Below are 19,556 nucleotides of genomic sequence, written 5' to 3'. Positions count from 1 at the left end.
GAATTAAAAACTATAAAAGTAGGGTGAAAGAAAACAACATTGTACTGTGCAAAAAAGCCATGTTTAGGTCCTCTAAAGAAAAGTACAGTTATTCAGTAAAATTAATTTTGAAGGACAAAGCCTCCGAAGTGTTTTTCCATTCGGTGACGCGTGGTCAATCACATCGAGTCCCATCTAGTTTTGAGAGTGGAATTGGCTTACATATTGATTTCAAGTAGCTTCTCAATTGTTCTCACGATGTTAGGCCATCACAGAAATTTTGGAGTTTCTACCAGGGATCGAACCTTGAAAGACTAGAGCGCAATAATTTGAGCGCACGAGAATTTTGTTGTTTCTATTGCCATCATATATTCAGTTTTTCACGCGCAAAGAAGATTACTTTTAGGAAACTAGATGTGAGCATAAAATTTCGTATATATCGTCATCATTCTCCAATGTGAACAGTACGACGCCACAAAAGACTCGTGCATGTCCCATAGAATAGTGGTTAAGGGTGTCGCCTTGCAATAAAGGCCGCCGGATTCGATTCTGGTATAAACAATATACACTCATGCTCATAAATTAAGGATAATAGAGGTTTTGGTGCCCAACGATACAGCACTGAAACAAACTAGTTGTGGTAGCACAGACACATGTTGAACACACAAGAAAGACATCCACATACCCTGTTTAACTCTGTTTATTGCAGAAAACGTGAGAAAAATTAAAGAGCGCACATATGATACAAAACAAGGGAGATTGTAAATTGTTGTTCCACAGTTCTTTGAGCATGTGCACAGGTTTCAGTATGGAATGTGATGCCCATGCACATTGACACGTGCAGTACAACGGCTTGGCATACTCTGGAGGGGGTTGTCGAGCAGCTGTTGGGGTATGGCCTCCCATTCTTGCACCAGTAACTGTCGGAGCTCCTGAAGAGTCCCAGGAGGTGGAAGACGTGCGGCGACACGTCGGCCTAGAGCATCCCAAGAATGTTCGATTGGGTTGAGGTCAGGAGAATAGGCAGGCCACTCCATTCGTATGATGTCTTATGTTTGAAGGTACTCCTCCACAATAGCAGCTCGGTGTGGCCTGGCATTGTCATCCATCAGGAGGACCGACTGCACCTCTGAAAAGACGAACGTAGTCTTGCAGAATAACATCCCGGTACACCTGACTGTTACAGTACTTCTGTCGAAGATATGCAAGGGTGTACGTGAACCCAGGATAATGCCACCCCACACCATGATACCACCACCTCCATACTGGTCCCTTTCGACGATGGTACCAGGTCGGTATCAGGTTCCTGGTTCACGCCAGATGGTTACACGACGAGAATCATCGTTGAGACTATACCTGGACTCGTCAGTGAAGAGTATCTGAGACCATTCTTCCATTGTCCATGTCTTGTGTTCTCTACACCAGTTGTTACGGGCTACTCTGTGACCATGTGACAGTGGAATGCAAATTGCAGGCCTTCGGGCGAATAAACCGTGCCTGTTGAGTCGTCTGTACACAGTGTGTCTGGCAAGAACTGTTCCAGTGGCAGCTGCAAGGTCTCGAGCAAGGCCCCCGACAGTACTCCGTCAGTGTCTCCGGGCACTTACATTGAGATACCTGTCTTCTCGTGGTGTTGTACACTGTGGACGTCCACTGCTGTAGCGCCGAGACACGTTTCCAGTCTGTTGGAATCGTTGCCATAACCGTGAGATGACACTTTGTGGCACATGGAGCACCTGTGACACGACCTGCTGTCTTTGGCCCGCCTCTAGCCGCCCAAGTATCCTTCCCCTCATTACATCATCAATATGTGTTCGTTGAGCCATTTCACACACACACTCACCATTCGCACAACCGAACACAACTGCACACTTCCTATAGGCACTTTACTCTGGTCAGCAGTTTCGCTAGTGTGAGTCATTTGTCTGCTTACAGCGCCACCACACACTGGATCAAGGTCATAGTCAACACAGGTTCTTTGATACAGTACCCAGACATCATTTCAAGCTGAAACCTGCACATCAAATATTTCTTTGTACAAGATTCAGCATTATCCTTAATTTATGAGCATGAGTGTACATGGGATACCTATCTTGAACTCATTACACAAACATTTCATTTTCGCACCGTTGTCATAATTGGACACCTGATTCCAGCACCCTTTTATATCTAAACCCACGGAAGAGAGTTTTCTCTACTTCTCAATTTTCTTCGAGCAAATTTACAAATCTAAGGAGTAACGACTAATACATTTGTTCTTGGTATCTCAAATCTGACATAAGAGAATATACATGGATTTTTAAAGACTGTCTAGATGCCATTAAGTTAATGCGTTCATTGTGCATTTAGATTCCCGAATAATGGCCGTGGATTTCGCGAGTCTATATTCGTAAATTTTAGGGGGCTACAGGAGAATATAATGTTCTCTTTCAACAATATATATATATAAAGCACACACACATACTGTACATATATGTAGGCCTATATGGTATATTAATAGTTTGTTAGTTTTTAATGGTTTGATAGAAAAAAATCTTAAGTTTTGGGCCCCCCCGAACTGATGAACCTAGCTACGTCCCTGATCTCACGCGGCCGCCATTACTGCTTCACTCGTGACCTAGAGGTTGCTCCTGATTGGTTATGCTACGAAAAATGCTACGGAAAGAGGACGGGTTCTATCCTTGAGAAATGCCATGAAATATGCCATAAGAATTTTCACTTTACACGGTAGCATTTTGGTCATGGCACAAATGTTAAGAAAAATGCTTTCGTCTATTTATAAAGCGGGCTTAATACGTACTGTAAAATGACCAGGGATGAGAGATGAGAGGGATGAGAGCGCGGGAAAGTTTCAAGGATAAGCTTGTCTGATTGGCTGATTCGTGTGCCTGCTTTGACGTGTATGAAACGTACCCCTGTAACGGTCAATCACGGCGCCTACTGTCGGATTAAAAAAATATAGATACCCGAGTTTGGACACCAATTAAAAATTAACCAGTAGACCCAAATAAAAACAAGTTACATCAACATTTAGCTTATTCAAATCTGCGTTAAGCTATGCTACTTACTTACTTACTCCACGGCTCTACAGCCCATGCAAAGCGTTGGCCTCCTTGGTGATAGCTGTCCACTCATCTCGGTTCTTTACTCTAGTTCTCCATCCTCTTATGCCCATTCGTTTAAGGTCTTCTTCCGCCTGGTCGAGCCATCTCTTCCTGGGTCTGCCAACACTCCTCTTGCCTTCCAGTTTCCCTTGGTAGGTCTTATGTACTGCTCTGCCTGGTTGCATCCTTTCTAAGTGCCCCAGGCAGCTAAGGCGTTTGACTCTTATTTCACTTGTTATACTTGAGTTCTGGTAACGCGTAGCTAGTTCTTCGTTTGTCCTAATTCTCCAGATGCCATGTGCATTGATTGGTCCATATATCTTACGTAAAACCTTCCTCTCCCATATATCTAGCCTTTCTTCTTCCTTTCTTGTCAGACACCAGGTTTCCGACCCATACATCACTATTGGTCTCATTATGGTTCTACTTGTGAGGATTTTAAAATATTTCCAAATGCATGATCGCATCTGTTGCCTGCTGTTATTCTTGCTTTTACCTCTTCGGCAATGTTATTATCTTCTGTTATTGTTGAACCTAGATATTTGAAATTTCCAACTCGCTCAAACTTTAGACTGTGCTTTTCGAACTCATTTATTGTTTGATACCTGATCTTGTTTCTTGTTGTTATCATGTATTTTGTCTTATCCTGGTTTATTTCCAGTCCAATCTCGTGTCTATATTGTAATTGTTTCAGGGCATCTTCTAGTGCTTTGATGTTCTACTTAGTAAGGCAACGTCATCTGTAAATACAAGGTATTGTATTGTCCTATTTAAGATGGTTCCTCCAGGAAAAATTTAATCTTCCTAATTACATGTTCCAAACTTATGTTAAACAGCAGTGTGGAGAGGCTATCCCCTTGTCGTAGTCCTTTTCAAATGTGAATTTATTCGAATAGTTGGTTTCGGATTCTAATTTTGCATTTCGAATTTCTTAAGGTCATTTCTGTCAATTTTACTAATTTTTCTGGGATATCCATATCTCTCATTATCTTATAGAGTTTGTCTCTTTGTATACAGTCAATGCTTGTTGAAAGTCAACATATAATTTATGTATGTTAATATTGTGTTCAAAACTTTTATCTAATATCCTTAATATAAAGACTGGGTCAATTGTTGATCTATTACTTCTAAATCCGGACTGGTGGTCCCCTGTCAGTTCTAGTCTTCTTGCCAGAATTTTTGTAAATATTTTGTATGTCACATTAAGGAGAGATATGCCCCTATAATTATTACAACATGTCTTGTCATTTTTTTTTTGTGTATCGGACATATTATTGTTACTGTTAAGCTATGCTAACCAAACTGTTTTCGAGTATGCCTCCTATTTATTATAGCCGTGAGAACAAAAAGTGCCGGTTCATTTTAGTTTTGCAAATGATCGCTCTCTTTGAAATTATATAAATAAAAAACTTGTGTTGGGATCGTGATGAAATGGAGTCCATTAGTGGTGACGTCACAAGCAGACGACGAGCTGGAACTGAGTCTTCACAACGAGAGAACGTGTTTTCTTCCTATTCAATTCAATGCTATTTTTCTTCGGAAAGGGTAGCTTTTAATTATTGTGACAGCAGTTACGAAACAAAATTATGATGCGTATCGTACATCAGTGTAAAGATGAGATTTCGGAGAATACGACTATATATCACACATACCTTTCAGAGGATAAGGTAAAGAATAACCGAAGTAAGAAAATCATGCATTTTCAAAACATTCCACTTCCGAGCACAGCCGAAGTCGACCCGAAGTTCAGCCGATCTGAAGTCGGTCACGCTGCCGCTGTGGATGGTGGGAAACCAGCAGCCTCAGGCAATTGAACCGACTGCGCCCATTGGCTGAGATTTCTTTTGGAGCATTTGCTTTACTCGATTTCCTACTCCATTTATTCTTTACATTCTCATCTGTAAGGTATATGTTCTATATAGACGTATTCTCCGAAACCTCATCTTTTGTATTGATGCACGATGCACATTACAATTTTGTTTTTTAACTGCTCTCACAATAATTAAAGCTACACCTTCCGAACGAAAATAGCATTGAATTGGATAGGAAGGAAAAACGTTCTCTCGTTGTGAAGACTTAGTCCCAGCGCGTCGTCTGCTGTGACATCACACTATCGGACTCCATTTTAATATGGTGCAGGCAGAAAGGTTTTAAACACAATTCTTAATTTTCGGATTTTTCAAATTTTGTCAAAAAACTTTTCTTATCAATTTTCTGAAACAGCTTTTTCTTAGTATTGGTAAGTCCTATAGGACTTATACAATATTGGTCTTGTTTTGAAGCTATTTTCATCTGTTTTTAAAATCCATTTTCATTGTCAATTCACATGGCGAAAACCGATTTTATAGATTTTTATTCAATCGAGTAAAGATGTACGTATAGGACGTGGCATCATCGCGCAGTGACAGCCCGCAGTTCCCTCGGTTCAAGAGATATCCCTGTGTGCGATATCCGCGAAAGTATATTAAAATAGAACGATTATATGTTTTGTATACCAACTACATGAATTGTATAAAGATAATAAAAAACAGGTGTGATGGTTATTCACTCATCTGTAAGGGTGTGCGGGACAGAAAATTTTTGGTCGGGACTGGAAACTTTCTTAATTCCCACGTTCGGGACTGCAAAAAATCGCAATTTCCGGACAAATTCGGGAAATTTTCGGGACGGGAAATGTTCAAAATTTTCCGACACTGTGGAAATCTCAAATTCTACATGTAATTTTCCCTCAAGTGTTTTCTTTTTTTCTGGAATGAATACTAATAATTTCCGAGAAGTGTCAGACACTTACAATGCAGAAAGTATCCAGAATTAGCCACTTTTAAAAATGGCCATTTGCAATCCCGAATTATCGGGACGGGAATTGTATCCCCTCATCCCGGTATCGACTTTTCGGGATCCTGCACACCTCTATACTCATATGGTGAACAGAGAATACTGGATCTCAGCAATGACATGGCCGTATATAGAGGGGGGTTTCTAGGGTTCAACCCTCCCCCCGAAACATCTCACATGCTGGATTAATGGAAGTTCAGAAACCAAAACCCGTAACTCATTTTCAAAAATTTATTCAAAGTTTCACAGAAATACAACAAGGAGACAATGTTGAAACGATCCATCTAGAATTTTCATAAATTTGGAATTCTGAAACAGTATTTTATCTCGGAATTGCAGCCCACCCGCGCGACACCTTCAATTTCACTTCTGCTGTCCACTTGCCAGTATTATTCCTGGGTCATACTAAAAATTCCCTTATGATTGTCCCAAAATTCCTTTCCAACTTTTAAATTCCCTATCCGATAAAGTTGAAAGTCCCCCTTGATAGGAGTTCAAACCTCGGATCTCCAGTTTCGTAGCGCGTTACGATCGCTATTGTGGGTACAATACATCCATAGAGCTTCATTTTTTTTAAAAAAAAATAACTGGTTACATAGTTTTCAAAATTCCAAAAATTAAGTTTTAAGGTCAAACAACAAAGCCTTTATGACTAAAATTTCCATCTAACTTTTAAAGCATTTTCTTGAAGGCATTTAAAATTTGATAACAAAGTATAATAATTGTGGATTTCAGTACACTGTATGAATCGTAAAAAATAATAATAATAAAAAAAAACTTGTGCTGGATATTCACTCATCTTCTGCTGGACTGAGTAACCCAAAATTGGTTTATAATTATGATAATTTAATTATTATTATATATTGTTATTATTTCTATTATTCAAATTTCTGGCGATGCCCAAGAGAACAATTATGAATGAACCCCACCGACATTTTTTCCTGCCTACGGGCATGCGCAATGATATAATAATAAGGATAAGAAGAAGAAGAATATAATAATAATAATAATAAGAAGAAGAGAAACAAGAAGACAATTGATTTATTTTTATTAGTTTATAAATATTATTGTGTAATAACCATAATCGTGAGAATAATAATAATAATAATAATGAAAGGGGGAAACTCCCGGAAGATGCCCGTCTCCACACGCATGCATTCGAAGCAGTGGCGGCGATTAGGAAAGCAGTTGCCCCCACTTTTGCCCCCGCACTATGCTAAATCATATATACAAAGGGAAATATACTGTCTTTGTCCCCCCCCCCCCAGTTTTGCCACCTTGCTCCCCGGTTTTGCAACCTAATCGCCGCCACTGATTCGAAGGTATGTGGTTATGTCCTGGCTGGTACCTAAAAAGACCAGAACGTCTTTTCCACGGAATATCGGTTCCCCAGTTTTCATTTCCTCCTTACTTTATTGGTTCAAAGAATACATAGATACATTCCTTTACAATACAATCCGCAGGGTCTGTTGCCCGGGGTGGTTCGGTAATCCAGAACAAGCCCGGTTAACAAAGTTATTAATGTGAATACTTGTTTCGTGGTCGTTTTCTTAGGTATGTAGAGGCCTCCCCGATGGCACAGTGGTGGCGTCATAGCATGTAATCAAGGGGTCCTGGGTTCGATTCCCAGGTGGAGGCACATAGTGGTTCGACTCCCACTGTAGGTGCAGTCCCGATTAGTCTTACTGTGCATAAAGTGGATTTAAAACACCAGATTATGCAGTGTGTGTACGTCTATTTGACTGAGATAGTGTTAGGAGTTGAGTGGGAAGATGTAATGTGACATTGTGTGGACGTGCTCTCATGTTGCATTGTTGTTTGGTGAGTTTGTGTGTGTGTAGTTTTGTTTATGTGTAAGTGTGTGAAGGGAGAGTGAAGATTATTTGATTAGAGGCAATGAAGGCAGGGGAAAGAAGTTAATGAAGTGAGAGGGTTGGGTTTAGACTTTGGCTTAAGTATGAAGTTGATTGATTTGTGTCCACTTTATGCACAGTAAGGCTAATCGGGACTGGACCTACAGTTTAAAGTGGGATCCGAGCCACTTGTGCCTCCACCGGGTATCGAACCCGGGACCCCTTGATTGCATGCGATGACGCTACCACTGCGCCATCTGGGAGGCCCTTTAAGTATGAAGTGTGATAGTAGTGTCAGATATAAGGAGCAGTGACGTGCACTGAGGAGTAGCTAGTCTAGCAGAGATAGATCAATCAATCTCAAATCTCTAATTATTTTCAGATCAAAATATTTATTGTTTTGTTGAAGCCACAGTTCATATGCAACACTTTTTTTCACGCGCTTCTCGTCCCTCGGTGCGTTCAGCGGCCTAGCTCGCTCTTTCTCCGCCTCACAGTTCCAGGTAGAAACGGGTTTTCGAAGGGAAAGGGAAGATTTCTGTCTCTACCTCCCTTGCCCCCTCGCCCCCGCTCCAATGGTTGAAAGCCCGTGCTTGCAGGTCCTCCAGTCTATCTCCTATAGACTAAGGGGAAATTTTTCTGCAGTACTTCTGTCCTCTGTATTTACACTACTTTTTACACGTTGTACAATATGTATGTATAATATGGGATGTGCTTTTATCATTTATGCAATTGGAACGTCTTATGTGCAGACAAAATTTTATGTTTTTTTTTTAAAAAAAATATGGAATATAAGCACTCTCTTGCTCTCGTTTTAGTAGTGTTTTATTTAAATATACTAATCTCTTGGCCTCCAATAAAAAAATGGATAAGCTAAACAATCATAAATACGGATGTATTTATTTGGGAAAGTGAACGCGCGTTCTAATTCTTGTTGTTGGTTTGGTTTATTTTACTTCGCTTTTCTGCCACATTTCGTTATCGCGAAAATGAGGATGAGTGATGATATAATGAAATTGATGAAGAGACCTCGCAAAGAACAATTCAGGCCGGGATTCGTGACGAGCGTGCATTCTTGTTCTTATGTGTTGTATTCTGCCTGCAGTGAATAATGAGAAAATTAGAAATGAAAAATGTATCCCAGAACTCAAAAAGCCAAATGAATATCATTGAAGAAAGTAGAAAAATGGTTCGTTTAAAGTTGTGTTTTGTTACCCATCGCTTTTTCTAGCTGTATAGATTTAATCGGAATAAGTAGCTAAGAGCTTGGAAAGTCGTGAGGGACAATCATAAACAGAGAATTCTAGGCTCCTGATTTCACAGTGCCCTGCAGATGCACTGGGAGGAAATTATTTGTATTTTCTTCTCCCTTCCATCGCTTTACCTAATTTCTGCCATGACGATGAAAGTTGATTAAATTAAACGGGTGAAGAGTGGTTGCAAATAAACACTCATGCAAAGGCCAGGGCTCGAGCCCGGATCCTTCAGTAACGTGATATGATCCACATTTTTATGTGACGTCACCAGTAGAAGATATGTCACTGATGTATTTATTTTTGTAAAAGAAAGCGTAATTTCTTTGTTATTATATGTAATAATGCACCTTGTTTGTAATGTATATATTTTGTTTATTGTACTTTATGCTACATTATGGGTAATTTAATGTATCTTTGTTTGCAAGAGTGCACTATACGAATTTGTATTTCTAAAGATGTATAGATGTCAGTTTTGTTGATAGTATCCTTTTGTAGATAGTGAGTGATTCATCTGTACTTTAATCTGTGTTCTCGAAATTAGTATAAAAGCGAGGATGTGTAAGAAATCATCACACTTTTTCGCCACGGATCGACGAAGCTTTTAAACTTAAAAAGAACTCCTCGGTGTTGTGCATACATCTTGGTATGGTAGTTCGGGGCGCAAGCTAGGCCTATGTCAACATAGAAACGCCGATAGCCATGCATTGATGATATGCACAATACTGCAACCATTCTACGTCAAATAATAAAGTTAGCCTAAAGATTAATTTGGAAAAAAAAGGCTAAAGAGCAAATATTGGCTCAGTTATCATTGCATATCTCTTGGTGTGGTAGTTCGGGGCGCAAGCTAGGTCTATGTGATCATAGGCTTGCCGATAGCCACGCATTGAGTTTTATGCGTTTTAATTGAGTCAATTCATCGACAAAGCGAAATCCTCGCCTTCGTCTCAAGTATAGTTGCATTATAATTGCAATAAATAAAGAATAAAACTTTTGAGTTTATACATGCGGCAGTAATGTGGTTTTATTTCTCTGTGCTGTGAATATTGTCTTTGCCTAACACTATCCCTGTACCTGAGAGGAGTCTGTGTACTTCACCGAGTCTCATCGTTCACCGCTGAGTATTATTAAGTTAATATTAATAGTATAATAATACGACGCGTGAAGTAATTGTGCTTAGAACGTATCAAACGAGATCGTGAGATGGGGAAATTATGGAAATCAAGCAATGAAAAATTTTAGAAAAAACGTTATCATTACATAAAGATGGTATTTCAAAAATTCAATTGAAAATTACTACTCAGGAAAAATGCAGTTTGCTTTACCGATACCCACGTATCCGAATGGTTAGCGCCTTCCTCACATGTTTGTTGTCGGCCGACCTCCGTGGGGGGGTGCAAGTGGTCCCGGATCTGTACCCGATGGAGGCATATAGTGGTTCGGATCCCACATTAAACTATAGATCTAGTCCCGATTAGCCTTTCTGTGTTTAAAGTGGACTTAAAACGTCAAATCAACCAACCGTGGGGGAGTGGTTACCACAGCGCGCTACGACGCCAGGAGTTCCGGGTTCGAACCCCTACCTGGACATGGGTGTTCTTTGTGTTTGTCCCTTCATTAATTCTGTCGTGTCATCTTCGCGATTAACCAAATGTATAAAAAAGCGAATCAAATCAAATCATTCATTGATTGATTGTTTGATTTGGTTTATTTTACTTCGCTTTCCGCCATATTTGGCTAATCGCGAAGACGATATGATAAAATTGTTGAAGGGCAAGGGACACACAAAGATCACCCATTGCCAAGCCGAGATTCAAACCCGGCATCTCTGGCTCAGTAGTCAAATCAAATCGTTTTTGATTTTCGAAAGTGGCTGGAAGTTATGTGTACAATTTTTTGTAGTCATTCCTAACTTTGCAATTTTTCCTGTATTTGACGTTCTTCTTTTAGGAATACCGGACCCTAAAAGGGAGGGGGGGATTATGACCCGTTAGGCACGCCACTCATTGCTACCCCAAGTGTCGACGTCACCGCACGTCACTGATAAGGAGGATAATGTTGTGTGAGTGTCTTGAGGTAGAGAGGATGGTATATTGAGAGAGCGTCATTATTGAATATTCTGGAAGCTCCAGGAGAGGTTAATTCTGGGATTCGTCAGGATAGCAAGGTTATGAAAGATGACGGTAACAGAAGAATAGTATGTAATAGAAGTGGGTAAGTTAAATAGTTCTAGATGTGTGCGTAATTCTGTCTGGTTTATGTTAGAGTCGTCTGGCATGTTTCTTTTCCTTTCTGGGTTCAAATCCTAAGTGTCCCGGGTTCGAATCCTTTGGATGTCATCTTTATATGATTCTCCCGGAGGGCTTGATGGTCTGGTGCATTTTATTATTTCAACTATTTAGTATTTTCAATGGCCTGTTTCTTGTTCTGATTGTAAAATCTATTTATACCACTTTCCTCCTTCTTCCAGACTGCTCAGACAGCTCAGGGAGCGAGGGCCCCTCACGGAAGCAGTCTTCCCGCCTGAAGAGGAGACCGGGGAGCAACGGCAGGCGGAGGAAGTCTGGTGTCTCTGCCCGGGAGAGGAACCTGCGGCGTCTCGAGAGCAACGAGAGGGAGAGGATGAGGATGCACAGTCTCAACGAAGCTTTCGAGGTAAGACTGATGGTACCAATCCATGTAGCATACAAGCTTGTGGCAAGCTGGATGCAAGTTTGGTGTAAGTGGTACTCGGCAAGTGAGTGTTGTCAAGCACTTTTGCTCTGCAGAATGGTTAGTGCCACTGGTCAGATGAACATCATAGTTGCAAAGAGCCTCCCCTGAAGTGTGGTGGCTAATTATGAACAGCTTAATGCAAGCTTGCCTTGGCAAGTTTGCTGCAGCTTCGACTTATGGTAACTAAATACGGGTGCAAACTTGCAGCATGCTCACAGCTTGCCGTGGAGGGCTTGCTGGAAACTTTATCACTTGAGATGGCAAGCTTGCTTCAGCCTTGCAGCAAGTCTTCTGTGCTGTCTGGGAATGTTTCGATGTTATGCATTTTCCAGCTTGGGAGCAAGTCACAACTCCCGAAGCATCCAATCAATAAGTGAGTTGCTGACGTTATCTTAACCCAACACCTATCGCTAATCCTGTTGCTAAGGCACTACACAGTTCATAGGCTAACTAACTACACTGACACAAGTAGCTGGAGATGTTCCGAAAATAATCAGACTAATAGCACCACATGTAACATTTTTCCTAGATGTAACAGTTACGTTTTACATGTTGCGAGAGATATAATTAAGTTACTTTACTGTACTTTTTCAATGTAAATGGCAAAATTACATCTTCATCAGGCACGTATCTAGAATATATTTCAGGAAGGGTGCGAACCAAGTGTTTTTTATATTATAATAAGAATAATAATATTAAAATACATCGATTAATGATAGATTAATATTATTACATGAACAGGTAAAAAGTTGGTATAAGAATACAGATACGAACAACACATATTCGTTATCTAGCTTATATCTAATGAAGATCACTAAAATTTGTGTAATACGAGCTGTCCTATCAAAATTGTCATAAAAGTTTTAAATGAATGAGTCATTGAATATCAAAAAAGGTTTGTTAGGTCAAGTCCCATATCATTATTTTTATTATTATTAATAATGGTACATACACATTTTCACAGGCACTGTCAGTGCAAAGGTTTACAATCGCAATCTAATCCTTATCTTTAGTAAGTTCTGTGGAAATAAATGAATTCCATGCACAACAGCAAACAAATTCTTGCTTTATGAATTTTGAACTTTGTAAGGAAGTGGTCTTCAATCCGCATCCTACTGGCTTTATTTTAGCGGCCCGCTAATGTCTTTAATGAAATAAATTAAAACAATGTTCAAACATTGAGGTGCTCAAAAGAGTGTACAATCTGAGGGGTCAGAACAGAAAATTCATGCAAGTAAAGCCAGGGAAAGTGAACAGTTAAACAATCCAGAATGGAGGGCTGATTTTGCTTATCTCACAGACATTACAATGCATTTGAACGAACTGAATATCAAACTACATGGGAAGAAAAATTTGGAAACTCATCTCACTAACTACTCGTATGTTTGTGGGAATCAGCTTAAAAATGGGAACTTCACACACTTCCCAGCATTGTCACAAGTAGTGGTTCAAAAAAGTGAGAAGTATGCTGATGCTGTCTCAGCATCAGGATCTGAATTTTCCACAAGATTTTAAGACTCAGGTCACATACCAACATGTTTAAGATATTCTCCACCCCTTTCAGTGTAGATGTGGAAGATGCTCCAGATAACATGGAAATGGAACTTATCGAATTGCACTGTAAAAGAAAAGAATAGAATAGAATGTTCTTTATTTAATGTTGAAGTAAGGGAGAAATTTAACAATGTGGACATGATGGGAGTTTTACTAAAAATATGTGAGAGCATTACAATTCCCTTTTCTGTACAATAATACCCTGTTCATTGCATCGGTAGCGCCTATGTCTGCGAACAGCTCTTTTACAATATGAAAAATGTGAAATTGAAGTTGAGGAATCGACTGACGAACACCACATCTTAAGAACTGTCTGAGAGTAGGAACATCCAACTTCAAGGCGAATATTGACATGCCAGTGAAGAAAAAACAATCACAGTCCTCTCATTGAAAGGGTACAGATTCTGTAAATGATAATTTTTGTGTGAATGGTTAACATGTTTTTTTATAAACAAAAGAACAGTTTTGTTTCATCATGCTTATTTGTTGTGTTGAAGTGAATTCAGAACTTGTCAGTGTTATTTGCAATAGTTAACTACCCAAGCTGCTGTGTTGTTTTATAAGTAAAGAGTATAGTAAATGAATGAATCCTGAACAACAGGAACCCTGTAATTATTTGTACAGCTACCACTGCCTCTGTGAGTGTGCTTGGAACAGTGCAGCCCATCAGTCTCTTACAGAATGTGAAAATGGTCCGCTGGCGAAAAAGCGTTGAAGACCACTGTTGTAAGGCTTTTGGGGAAAAGGGTCCGGATCCCCCTCCCCACTTCTATACCCCGCGACAGGTTAAGTTTGCAGCAACTTTTCGCCCATGTAGACCCAAACGTGCGTGCAGAATATAGTTCCGCTGCAACACTGCTGATTTTCTCACTGTCTGTGATATGAGCAGCTCGGCGGTTGAGGCAAGACTCGCACGAGAGATGCTGAGTGGCGTTCTCGCGTGGATTAATACATAACATCTGCTGCAAAGTTAACCTGTTGCGGGGCTTAGATACATCCTTGATCTTCATATATACATTTGTTACAACTGAATTTTTTGGGTCATGCAATTTTTGACACGTATAATGGTTTGCTTTGAAATTCCTTACCTACACACTTTCATTATTAGACATGTAAATCTATAATATTAATTTTCATGGTAATAATAATAAAAAAAAACAACCCCACTTGCAGTTCATACATTAAAGTGCATACAGTTTCTACTCACTTTCACCAACAATGTTTTGGTTGTGCCATACAAGCTTCCTTGTTCTTTTAAGGTATTAAGCTATTTGTGTCTAACTGTACACTTCTGAGTCTTTTGTTGTTAATGATAACTTTCACTTTTTTATAGCAACTACGAGAAGTAATACCACATGTAAAGATGGAGAGGAAGCTATCCAAAATCGAAACCCTCACACTTGCTAAAAACTACATAATGGCCTTAACCAATGTTATCTGTGAAATGCGAGGAGAAGAGAAGCCATATACGTAAGTGTAACACTCGTTCAAACAAATAAAGTTAAGGATTTGCTTGTAACATAATTGCAGATGGGTGGACACCCAAATGTTGTGTTCTTTGATTCTACTCTAGTCCAGTAATAGTGGAAATTCACATTTAAAGAATATATATACACATATATTCAGTCTGATAAAGAAATGTCCATTGAATTGACAAAATAGTGTACTCAATTTATTAGAAAAAATCCTGGTGCAAAGTTTGGGAGTGAAATAATGCAAGTAACACTTTACTTCTTCGATACTTATTAATTAAAATGTTACTTTCTCATTATTTCCATAAGTAATACGTTACCAAAATTATAACATGAATTGTAACAGTACTTTGCTACTTTGCAACATCTTGATAAATTCAGAACTGTGGAATTTATTTGCCAAGATGAAATATGTTCTGTTAATTTAAACACAATGCTTGTAAAGTTACACTGGAAAACATACACTACAGAGAATAGACATGATATTAGTGGAAAGAGTTAAATGTCATTGATGAAGTCATGGTAACTTTTGAAAGCAAAGGATGGTAACTGTAACATGCTACTTTTCCTGAGTGTAACTTATTGAAATCCCTAATTTTAATATTGGATCAATAACATGCCTTACAAAAAGATAGAGATAAACCAATAAGGAATTTCTGTTAATATCTACCATAGGCGTAACTTGGCAGCAGCAAGGGAGGGCATTTGACCTCCTAAAATATTTAAGTTTATTAAAAATTTACAAGGGTATTTTTGTGAACCTCCTGGAATCTGAGAAGCAAAGTTATAAAGAGTAAAATAGATGTGATTTTGCAAATAATCCTGGATGCTATTTTTATGGGATGGAAAACTTTTCGATTATGTCCCCTCCCCCTCCAAGTTAAGCCGAAAGTTAGGTCCCAAGTTATGACCATGACGTCCATTAAGTACCTACACAAACATTTAATGATACCAGTAGCCGATATTATGCTCATCCCTTATACTGTAATGTAACACAATTTCTTACATACAGGAAAATAATATAACAGTTTCAACATTTTTAAAATTTCTCGTAGTGACGGAGTATGAGAACAAATGTTACATTAGATGAAATAACTATGAGAGATATTCTTAAATATATCCACAAACTTGTACTTTCCCTCACTGTCGTGGGCGACGCCACTGTTGAGAAATGGCAACTCCCCAGCAAAAAGCATTCTCACTTATCTACCCGAACCCCATCCAGTGTGATTTCTTCCTTTGGGGATTTGTGAGAGACCATGTTTATGTGCCACCACTACCGAGTGATCTGCCTGAATTGAGAAACCGGATTGTATCAACCATTCAGTCCATCACATCCGACATGCTGATAACGTATGTGGCAGGAAATCGACTTCCGACTGATGCGTGCCGTGGTCGGGATCACACATTGAACACTTGTAAGTAAACTGCACAAACTTGGACAGTTCTTCTTTCATCCAATTCGCATACCCATTGAAACTACTATATTCTATTTTGGAATGTATTTTTATTTTTGTTTCATTTAAACAGGAATCTTTTGGTTCCAAAGTAATGTAGGGGAGAGTGGGGCAATGAGACCCCTTAAGAAAAGAAAGGTATAGTGTGCACGTCTTTTATTTCAGAAGAACTTTTGCCAGGCTATTCGTAGCACAGTTACGAACATATTTATCTAGTTCAAACACAAAAAGCAAAACATAAATCAAGTTTGCATGTGGATGTACTTGCCCCAATGGGTGGGGCAAATGAGACCAGCGAGATACAGAAATTTGGTAAATATCTTTCACCAGACAAACGTTGTAAATGACTTAAATAATGTGTCCAGATTAATGAAAATATAACTGTCAGATAATCCTCATAGGAAGCTGATTTAATCAGCATTATTGTTTTGTCCAGTTTTTCATGTGAATGTGGGTTTAAACCTTCCCATATTTTGTATCCTTCCAACAGTGCGTTGATTTATTCTTGAGATGAGAGTTGTCCGGAGATACTGTACCTCACTGCTGCTTATCTCAATGACAGACTACCATCCTTGATACTCTGAAACACATGATATCATCCTCCATCCACCCCTTTCCTCTCTATGTCTTTTGGACATAAACTCCAACCATATCTGAACGAAGGCACAGGGATATAATTTTTTTATCATCATGACAACTATGAATACTATGATATTGGATTATCATTACAAGGTATGAAACCCTAAATCAGGATGTGAATTTATCTGGGGGGGATGCTGGGAGTCCTTCCCACAACAAAATCAACTCTGGCAAAAGAAATGAGTGGGCATGCCCCCAAACAAAAAGTTTAACATGCATACTGCTCAGTATGGTAATAAAGCAACGTAAAATAACCTACTAGTGAATAACCATGGAGCAAGTGTGACAGTATGAGATTCTAGGTGGATGCTTTTACCCCACCCCACATGTTCTATTTACTCAACCCCTGTATGTAACACAAAAAATTCTACATTCATCGTATGTCAGCATGAGGTTTATAAAGAGATATATTATGCAATAAATATATTACAAGTGTTAAAATCTATTGGCGATATGTCATGCAGGCTTCTTTATACAGGGTGTTTCCAGGCTGATGATACAAACTTTCAGGGATGATGGAGAAGGGCACATGTATCAATTTGAGATATGGATCCCTGGTCCGGAAACGCCTTAGCCGAAAGTTATAAGCGAAAATCGGTGTATGAAGATGTAATACTTTTTTACCTGCACAAATTTTATAAGCTGCTACATTCACAACAGTTGTTCAAAGTGGCATCCTCACTTCATTTCTTCTTGTGGGGTCATGTGAAAAGTCTTGTGTACGAGACACCTGTTGAGACTGAAGAGGATCTCCTGGCAAGAATTCTCGCTGCCTGTGACATTGTTCGAATATCCCCGGGGTTGTTCCAACTGGTACACCAGGACTTTGTGGGACGATGATGTCATGCCTGCAGCGAAGCTGGGGGATGCCACTTTGAACAACTGTTGTGGATGTAGCAGCTTGTGAAACTTGGGCAGGTAATAAAAGTATTACATCTTCATACACCTATTTTCGCTTATAACTTTCGACTAAGTCATTTCCGGACCAGGGTTTCTTATCTCAAATTGATACATGTGCCCTTCTCCATCATCCCTGAAAGTTTGTATCATCAGCCTGGAAACACCCTGTATAGCATAATCTTTATAAAAATAACACCGAAAATACATACGTACCTGTAAATTCCTCAATCCTCAAGTGAGCATAAAACTGCTTCACACACAGCATCTCCAGCATCTATGACACCAACTAGTATCTCGTGGGGTCATTTCCTGTCGTGGTCTACAATTCAGCTAGGGTGGACGCACTTGCCCAACCTGTCCCACTTGCCCCACCTAATTACACTCTTACAATTGCAATTTATTGCATGGCTGAGTTTAGACATTCATTCTTCACGCACTGCACACTGATTTATACTAGTATTTTCTTCTCTGCAGCTTCACAGATGAATGCAGTAGCAACAGTGGGAGCAGTATAAGCTCAAATGGCAACAATAGCGGCCCTGAGCAACAAGATGGCCCAGACGGTGACGAGGAGACAGAACTCAATAACAACTCTCACTACCAGCAGAATTTGGAGGAGACTAACATACAAGAAATGTGACGTTCAATTGCTGTTTGCTCAAGACATTGCCAATACACACTAACTACAAAGACTGCATCTTGCCCATTGATTGTGTGTGTGTGCGTGTATGTGAAAATGCATAAAATACTCATTAATAGTGCTGTGTATATAGGTACACGGCACGTAAAGTGCATATATGTATGTGAAAAACTTACGTGTATGAAATTATTGTAAGTACTGCGTACTTTGAACTGGTCATATTGCAATAAATGCAGGAGAAAATGTCTTCCTGTATTCATCACTAACATGAGTGTTGGATATATATATTGTACAGAAAAATAAATATTTTTTAAAGAAAAATCTTACAAATCAACATAATGTCTTTTATTGTATTTTCCAGTGACGTTTGCTTGTACAAAAAATCTGCAACTTCTGTAAAAAAAAACATGAAGATGCCATCATGAATTTTTAACTCCCACACTGCTAACATATTTTTTGCAACAGAAACTAGAAAAAAAAGAGGAGGGGGGTCATTTTGTGACCACCTTCAATACATGGAAAATAAAATACACTTACGTTGAGATCAGCTAGATTGATTGTCAAAACATTTTTGCAGCCAAGAAATCATGTATAAGTATGAATTGCAATCAAAATACAAATTATACATTCATCACCTTCATTCAATAACTTGTAAACAACAACAAAACCTGTATGGTTCAAGTCCTGATTGGAACGCCACTTTACTTCAAAGAAAGTTCCGAAAGATCAGTTTCCCTCTGACAACCACATGTCAAGTCTACATGGAGCCCACTTTATCCTCCCCTCAAACCTTTCCTACCAATAGCATCTGTTTTAGTAACTGACAGTACTTGTCATGTACACATGGAGTAAATGAGATGTTGCCAAATCAGTTTCTTTAGAGATTTCATAATGTGAGGTTGCGGTTATCCTTGCTAGGTTGTGCTATTTTTTTTAATACAGTGTGGCGACCTTGGGAGTATAACGTCGCAGTGAATGAATTGATGTCTATACCCTACAGGTAAAAGTGACAACAATGTATCTCAGAAAATCAGGTGCTGGCTCAAAACCAGATATGCATCCGGTCAGCTTCCTCTCAAGAAGTGTCAAAGATACTAAACTGGCATTTCAATAAGGACTCAAACTTTACCTTATAGTGGTGCGATGTACAGT

The 19,556-nt window shown here is 39.2% G+C and overlaps 1 protein-coding gene across 1 annotated transcript in view; it reads left to right on the top strand.

The window, feature by feature from the left end:
• LOC146004699 (uncharacterized) overlaps nt 1-18,696 on the top strand; it is a 157,365-nt gene extending 138,669 nt beyond the window's left edge. The window contains exons 3-5 of the mRNA XM_083143648.1: nt 11,498-11,682; nt 14,630-14,766; nt 18,239-18,696. Of these exons, the coding sequence (XP_082999774.1) occupies nt 11,498-11,682; nt 14,630-14,766; nt 18,239-18,404 (488 nt within the window). The 3' untranslated portion in view covers nt 18,405-18,696. The remainder of the gene's footprint in view (nt 1-11,497; nt 11,683-14,629; nt 14,767-18,238) is intronic.
• Nucleotides 18,697-19,556: the final 860 nt, after the last annotated feature.

This window comes from Lepisma saccharinum, chromosome 22 (assembly GCF_977018435.1).
Source record: "Lepisma saccharinum chromosome 22, izLepSacc3.1, whole genome shotgun sequence".
Classification (NCBI taxonomy): Eukaryota; Metazoa; Arthropoda; class Insecta; order Zygentoma; family Lepismatidae; genus Lepisma; species Lepisma saccharinum.
The sequence above is the reverse complement of the archived record's forward strand: the minus strand, read 5'-3'. Positions and strand labels throughout refer to the sequence as shown.